The sequence below is a fragment of the Pimephales promelas genome, chromosome 25 (genome assembly GCF_988280905.1).
Source record: "Pimephales promelas chromosome 25, fPimPro1.hap1.1, whole genome shotgun sequence".
In the NCBI taxonomy this organism is placed as follows: domain Eukaryota; kingdom Metazoa; phylum Chordata; class Actinopteri; order Cypriniformes; family Leuciscidae; genus Pimephales; species Pimephales promelas.
Window position 1 is genome coordinate 20090415 of NC_142793.1, and position 8305 is coordinate 20098719.

An 8305-nucleotide genomic window follows, 5' to 3' on the forward strand; every position below is an offset into this window, starting at 1 on the left:
CTCTTTGATAATGCTGCCACCCTGACTAGATTTGTCAAAACATTTAATTTTGGGATTCAGTAATTAGAGACGAGACAATCGTTCAGTTAACAGTTTTTCAAAGCATTGTTTTTTTTAAATCAGTATGAAATCCCATAGACATATACACTAGACCTCACCTTGGCTACGGCAGTTCAATGGAACGAATGCGTCAATAGAGCCGCCATCTTGAAACAGGGGAGCCCCTCCACTTTAATGCATCAGTGTCAATGTAGTAGACACAGGTCTAACGGAAATAAAATCACCATAAATCATCATGAATGCGATTTTTCTTGTTTTTTTGGTTTGTTCCAACGGTCAGACATGTTATCATTGATTCCAGAAAGATCCGTGAACATCATACGCTGCACAAAATTTCGCCACCATCAATGAATTCAAAGTAAAGGCAGAGATAGCAGCCTTACCTAGCTACTTCCTATGACAAGACTCCTGTTCCAAGATGGCGGCGGTTTTGACGCATGCTTAGAACCCCAAGGTGAGGTCTAGTGTATATGTCTATGATGAAATCCCACTAGAACAGGATGACTATGAATGGTTGTACCAGTATTTTATTTAAATGTTGTTGTTCATCTTGCAAAAACAGTGAAGCACATGTCCACTCCAGACTGACTTGACTTTACGTTGTGTCCACATGGACTCATATTGACAAATAATTTTCAAAGAACACACGGACAAAAGTAACTTTCTCACAGTTTTAGTCGTAACAAGAAACATCTCACAAGGAGCACATATGAACAATAGATGTTAACTCTGAGTTTACATTCAAAGTGCAGTATTTATTCTATGAGGTGAATTTTAAAATAGTACTGAAACAAACAAAAACACATTCCAAATTTAACAATGTTATCTGACCTAAAAAAAAAAAAAAAAAATATTGAATACTCTCACTAATGCCCTTAAAACTCAACAGGAGAAAAAACTAAAAATGGGCACATATAGTAACTTATTTAATTATTTGCTAGCCACTATTATGTGCAAGTCTTTAATAAGTAGGTGTCTGAAGTTGAACATGAGATGTTGTCTGTTATTTACTCCTTTACTCTTTCCTTTGTTCACAGTGTAATTTCAACTTTCTATACAACTCAATTATACTTATAAAATGTGGAGTATAACAAAAATATACAATCATATATAACATTAAGTGCTATGTTTACCGACGGGCCTAAACCTGTCACACAAATTCTTCTTAGAATTTAAGAATTTTTTTAAATATATAATACACTTTGTATAAACATTGTACTGTTTAATTGTGCACATACATTGTTCACCGAAGCATCCAGTTTTTAACAGCGTTTACAAGTCTCTTTGAACACCTCAAAAGAATAAATGGCAAAAAGGAATTACAAATTTGACACAATTATCACAAAGATTAATAAAACTGCTTATAATACAAAAATATATAAACAATGATGTTCAAACCGAACATCTCCTAGAACCCAAACCATTCAGTCTGTTGTATTTCCAGACTGATCTCATGAAATTACGTATGTATGACACGCCAATTCGTATTTCCATTCTTGGCGTGCTATCAACACGGATTATAGCTTTTCAGCGTGTTTATCAATGCCGTTAACATAACGTTATATTACTGTATATATAAGTAAATATATGACCTACCCCAACCCCGTCCCTATACCTAGAGTACCCGTCACTGTGGTCAATACCATTATGAGTCTTCCCCTACCATCCTAGGGAAAAAAATAGAGCTCCCCAGATGTAGATCTACATTTTGCTTCTTTTCGCTCGGACATTTAACGGCGTAGACATACACGCAAAAGATGGCGGTTTGTTTTGGCGTGGACATACACACGGATAGCTCAAAATGCGTATAGATAACACGCCACTTGACTTGAAAGTGCCGTGTATGTTTACGCAAAGACATGATGCCATGTTGAGCATTCAGTCTGTTGTATTTCTAAAGGCATGCTGGTTGCCCAAGTGATCCAAACAAGTAAAACGTTTGGATTGTGAAAGTTGCCCAGTCAACAAATCAGCCAACTGTGAGGGATCCCGTGTAACTTTATTACTAAACTGTCCACAATTCTATGATTTTCACATTGATGGTCATACTCCAGTGTTGTTTACCACTGGTGCCCAGTCTGGGTAGGTGTCCAGATGAAGCAGAGGTGTTGCCCACGTTGTAAGGGCTAATAGGACTGTAAGAATGCCTATAACATTTAAACCCAGCCCTGCCTTTACCTATAGTGACAAGGAACCATTCAAAGGTTAGTTACTGTATACAAGTATTTACCTTTGATACATTATGAAATCTACAATGCAAAGTACAAGAACAAAATCCTAGGGACTCACCATATCCAAGGTTGTAAGATGACCGTATGTGAAGACAATGGCATTAGGAGGATTAGAAACCGGAAGCAGGAACGAAAAGGACACGCACAGGGCCATGGGAACCAGCATGAACAGAGGGTTGACTCCAATTGCCTCAGCCTGACAAAAATAATTTGTGATGAGAATAGCCCAAAAAAAGTGACATGAAAGTAACATTCATTATATTTTACATGTATTGAAATAACACGTACCAAGGGGGCCAGTATTGGCAAAAAGATTGTCGTTGTGGCAGCATTGCTGGCCACCTCTGTGATAGAGGTAACAATAAGACAGGCAATGGTGACAGTAGCTAAAGGAGGAAGGCTTCCCAAGGGAGTCAGCAATTCAGCAAACCAAGACGATAAACCAGAAATCTGTCGGGTGAAAAATAAAGGAAAATTGTCAGATCATCTTTGGAAGGTGAGGGAAAGTGTCCAACCAAGATATTTGTGAACTTTGATAAATGTACCAACATCTCTTTGTATGCTTGTCAACAGAGTCTGGAGTTGCAATTTAACTGTTTGTCAAGATATGGCATGCAGACAGCCTGACATGGAGAATGCAGCACAGTAGTCACCCTTTCTGCTTTGAACATTTTAAAGACTGGACTTGCCGTGACATTTGGGTGTCTGTATCAAAACAGCGCTGGAGCCTTGATGATAAGACCCTTACCCCAGCCCACCTACACCAGGAGAATATTAAGAAGTAGACGCTCTTGTTTCCAGTTTTTGCGACTGACATGAAGAAGAAGCCGTTATGCTGAAACGACGCGCTTCAGTGCCAGTCTTATAATGGAGGCATGTAATTAGCTTAAATGGAACGTCAAAGCAGACTAAGAGTGACACAGTAAAATTGTTGTTCTCCTCGCGACGTTAATGGGCTGCACGCTGTTACGAGGCTTTGATGTGATCTGTCTTTTCATTTATTTCTTCTACAAAGAAATGAATGTTTTAAAATGATGAGTAAAGGGAGCAATTGAGCTGTCCAAGTCTGTCCAAAGCCACCAGTGAATTAGACGGGCCTGTTTTAATTGAATCCAGGCCTGTAAAAAGTACCAGTAATTGATTGATCTATTAATGCTGTCTTGCACTTCTTTATTCATTTCTCTTTTTTTCTTACAAATATAGATGAGTTTCCATTAAATCATGATCCCACCTTTGTTCCTTCAGCCAAAGCAAAACCGCCACCCACGAGCAGACTGATCTCCCATGGCATACAGGCCTGGAAGTCCTTCCACGTAATCAAGGCCTCTGTCACAGGGATCGACAACGTTAATCAGAAACAAAACTGCCAACACTGAGCCTCTAATCATTCGGAAGGTTTTCACAAATGCACAAAGGACATCAATAAGCCGTACCATAGTGATCTACTTTTAGTTTGTGTGCAGGGATGATGAAGAACATGAAACCCAGCAACAGTGCTACAGTGGCATCCGTAGCGTAACCTGGTTGACTGAGGAAATAACAGCATACAAAGGATAAATAAGAAGTCTAAAGACAAGTATTGAAGAGGATGATGACTTCTGAAGTGCAGGAGTTTTCTGTACTCAATCAAAAACCGTTGAAAAATATGAATACACTCACTCAGAGAACAGTGATGACCAGCCTGGCATGAAACCCGGGTTTCTCGTAAACCATAATATCGCCATCAGAATAAAGATGACCAGGGTGATAATCTCCTGGGAGCTGGATCAGAAGAGAAACAGTGATATAGAGAAATGGTCAGCAATTCAAGCATTTCATCGTCCAAAACAACAATATTTGCCCTGATTTGCATTCTGGAGGAGTCTGTCAGATTTGACAGATTTTCTGAGAATGTTTGATAGTTTGAGGTGATTGTATTGTTTTCATTTGTCATCCGTCTCCTAGCTACGAGCTTCGTGTTTCTGCACACTTTTGTTGTGTTCAGACACAACAATCCACACTCATATAGGAAATAATGACCAGCTTTTCTATGAACTATTTTTAAAGGTGGCAACTCCATGATGCCCAGTGTATTAAAATTTGTGTGGTGTATTCCAGTTTTAAAGGGGTCCTATTATCCCCTTTTAATAAGTCTTGATTTTGTTTTTGGGGTATACTATGTTTTAATGCTTGATTGTTCAAAAAACATTATTTTTCATGCATTTTACATTCTCACAACAACACCTCTATCCCTAGTCTGGCAGTCTGTTCTTGATTCTGTTAATGTGGATATTTGACCTTAAATTTGAGCAACATTACACACTAACTATGTTGCCATTGAGCAATACATTATGTTTTATATATTTGTGAAAATTAGGTCCATTTTACAGTTTTAAGAGCCTTAAAAAAAATGAAAAAAGAGTTCCTACCATATGGGCCCCAGTGAGTTGTACTGATCCAGAAGCAGTTTGGCAGTGTTTTTTTCCCTTTCGGATTTCTGTCTGGAGCACAGACTGGCACGAAAGCTAGGGATGAATGAGACGCAGATATACTTTTATTGTTTGGTTCATTCACTGCCATTTCAATGCATACATGCAGTTAATTTTGATGAGTGGACGAATTGACTTAAATCTTTGTATATGACAAAAAATCCTGTCGTGACGACCATGCGTCAATGTTCTGTGAGTGATTCTAAGAAGAAAATCTTGGCAGTTGATGAAAATGTCTGCTCAATGAAACATGATTATCCTAGAGCGATGAGATCGGGAGGCTGCGAGTGAGACTCGGAGCAGGGTGAAGAAGAATGAAGACACGTAGATGAAGCTGAAGTGGTGAGGTGGGAAAAATGCTAATGGCAGCGTGATTTGAAATGATGAATTTAAATGAAATCTTGAGATAAACAGTAAAAATGAGGGACAGAGGAGGGCCAGGGAACGAATTATTAAATAGAAGACATTACGATCACTCACTTGGAACCAAGGAACATCCAATGCAGGAATATCCATGACAAAATCAGCATAATTATGCAGATGGGAAGACAAAGCACGAACCAGTTTCCAAAATTAATGATGGTGCATTCCGGGTAGTACCTGAGGAAGGTCAAGAAAGTTCACAGCATGTGAGTTTAGTGGATAGACTGACCAAATCCAATAATATATTAATACTAATAAAGTTGCACACATCAGTTTAAAGGTAAGTCCTGAACTCACTGATAGATGTATTCAGCAAAGATAAGGTTTGTGGATGTTCCTGATAATGTGGTCAGCCCTCCAATTGATGAAGCGTAGGCAATGCTAAGTGACAATCCTTTGCACATCATGTGATCTTCACGGGTCCTGTACTTCCCATTATACGGTGGAGTTGGTGCCTAAATTATTGAGAAAAAACATTTTACATTAAGGTAAGGAGAAAGATTGTGTGTTTTAATGTCAGAATGTGTACTATTTCTGACCTTAACAGTGTCTGGTTCCTCAGGAGCTGTCTGAATTGTCTCCGTAATACCCGCTTCAATGCTATAAGAAGAAAAAAATAATAATAATACATATAATACATTTTCTGTTTTGTTGTTGTTTTTGGTAATTTTATACATGTTTACCTTTTCATCTTCTCAGACTGGTCACACTGGGCCTCAATATCTGAAAGCAGATGTTTAATGTTAAATGTTGCCCCTTTAAATAGAAGGTTAAAGGTTAAAATGATGATGCATTACTCAAGTTAAATGAAAGCTGCACCAGCTTACCTTCAAGCTGTAGAGCAGGGTTGGAGATTCCACTTAACGCCCCCTTGTGGTCTTTGCTAGCCTCTTCATTTGCATTCAAAACCTTCTGGATCACTGCCTCCACAATTGGCATTACCATCGCCACAGTTGAGGTGTTGCTCAACCACATGGAGAGGAAAGCACAGCCAACCATGAACCCCAGCATCAACCTGTGAAACACATTTCACAGTAAACAAGCAGTGTTTGCATCTGTCGATCCTACAATAAATCATCACAACATACCACATATCTAAATAAAACAAAAGTCTTACATGCCAGGGTTGACTCCAAGCGCAGTCACCAGTCTGAGGGCAATTCTCTGATGAAGACCCCATTTCTCAATGGCTGTTGCTAGACAGATGATCCCAAGAAGCAACAAGTGGAAGTCTTTGAAATATGCAGAGGCAACCTAAAGAATAATGGCCGGTCAATGACATCCACATTAGCAGTCCATAAACATTGCAGTCAGGTTTCCATGAGATTGTTTTTCAAGAGTAAAGCAAATGGCTCAGGAAAGTATACCTGGGAGGACTTCATGAGCCCAAAAAGAGGGAAAAGCAGCGCGGGGAGAAGTGCCGTCACAGAAAGAGGCAAGACCTCCGTCATCCAGTACACAGCCATTAATATCAGGACGTACGCACATTCTGCTTCCTAGCGGACATGAAATCAGTGTTTATATCCATTCAGAAGATAAACAGACATATGGCTATCAAAATGTCTTTTTGTAAAAAATAGCTTTTGCTTGAAAGTGATGTTAGAGACAAAGACAAAGTAATTTTTAAAGACATTTCAAAGGCAAAAAGGATGTGCAGAAAACATGCAATACAATATAATAAGAAGAGACAAGCTTCATTATTCTTACTTCATTACATTATTCTCATTCAGAGCTGACCATATAGAAAGTCTCTGCACAAGCATGTCTAACCTTTGTTTTGATGACCAGTGGCAGCGGTAGCAATGCCAATGGTGTGCTGATGATGATTAGGGGTTTCACGAAGCTCCAAGATATCCGCCTCATTCTGTGACTGAAACGGAGTCAACTTAGGGACTTTGTCTTATCCTGGCCTTTAAATAATGTGCCGCTGATTAATCTTTGCCCTGGTGCCATCCGCATCCCCTGTTACTGGTCCATTCCGGTAATGTCATAAAGCCTTATGGCCATGGAGATTAAGCTTTAAGATTAGGCTCCTACCAGCCAGCTCATGTAAGTCCCTCCTAACCTGATCCATTTATATTTACATTTTATGATCAAAGATAACAACAAATTTGAATATGAGATTATAAAAGCAAGACCATTATATACAGTAAACCCACTTACACAGACAGTGACCTGGAATTCGCACTTTTTCTCCTAACAGCAAACGTCATCACCGTTTCCCATATTCGGCCCTAATCTGGCTCCGTACTGGGGTCTGTTAAACAACAACCTGGGAGACTTCATAAACACAAACTCTCAGAAATCACACAGCAGGTGATAATCCGTAATGGGGTTTGTTTCCAAAGAATTCGAAGTTGATCTCTGGGAAACATAAAAGAAAAAAAGAAAAGAAAAATACATTAAAATGAAAAGAGATATGTAAACTCTTATCTTTTTCAAGCTTTTACTGTAATGCTCATGAAAAAGCATGAGCCCATTTCTGACTTGCAGTAAAAATGATTAAATAAATAAAAAATATTATTTAAATATGTCTCATAATTTTGACTTTACACTTTTTACACAATTGTGACTTTCTTACAATTGCAATTATTTCTCATAATCACAAATTTAACATGTAATCACAACTTCAAATCTCACGCTCATTTACTTCTAAACAATTCCGACTTTATTTCTTACAGTTTTGACTATTTATGTATAATCATGACTTTTACCTTTGCAAAAGTTCTATAGAGACACAATTTTTTATTTCTCGTAATTGCAACTTTACATCTCAAAATTGAAACTTTATTTCTTACAGATTTAAATAACTTTTTATTTTAAACTGAGGCGGAAAAAGGTTTCCATAACTTTGTGAATCATATAATGTAAAATGTGCCAATGGAAAACTTGAAAATCCAGTGGAAAAAGTCACAAGGAGCTGGCCTATGACCAGGACCTATCTGTAATTGTCTGAAGCTGTCGTCGAGGTTAGTTGATGCTTGTTGAAGTTATGACTTCATGACCTCATTGTCATTTTACAGTCAGGATTGCCAAGGATCTGAAATGCAAAATGGTGTTTCCTTGAAACATCATTGGATAACTTGGGCTCAGTGGTTTTACAAAACACTCTCTTTTTCCCTT

General features: G+C 38.3%; 1 protein-coding gene across 1 annotated transcript; it reads right to left on the reverse strand.

Annotated features, from left to right (window-relative positions):
• Positions 1 to 717: 717 nt before the first annotated feature.
• slc13a1 (solute carrier family 13 member 1) lies at positions 718 to 7232 on the reverse strand. The gene is made up of 15 exons (XM_039658132.2): positions 6953 to 7232; positions 6550 to 6678; positions 6300 to 6436; positions 6010 to 6197; positions 5866 to 5905; positions 5722 to 5782; positions 5480 to 5637; positions 5240 to 5359; positions 4700 to 4795; positions 3951 to 4052; positions 3725 to 3819; positions 3523 to 3617; positions 2580 to 2741; positions 2350 to 2487; positions 718 to 2238 (listed from the first exon to the last, which is right to left on the reverse strand). The coding sequence occupies exons 1-15, from the start codon at positions 7043 to 7045 to the stop codon at positions 2104 to 2106; spliced, it is 1749 nt and encodes a 582-aa protein (XP_039514066.2). The 5' UTR covers positions 7046 to 7232; the 3' UTR covers positions 718 to 2103.
• Between the last annotated feature and the right edge of the window lie 1073 nt (positions 7233 to 8305).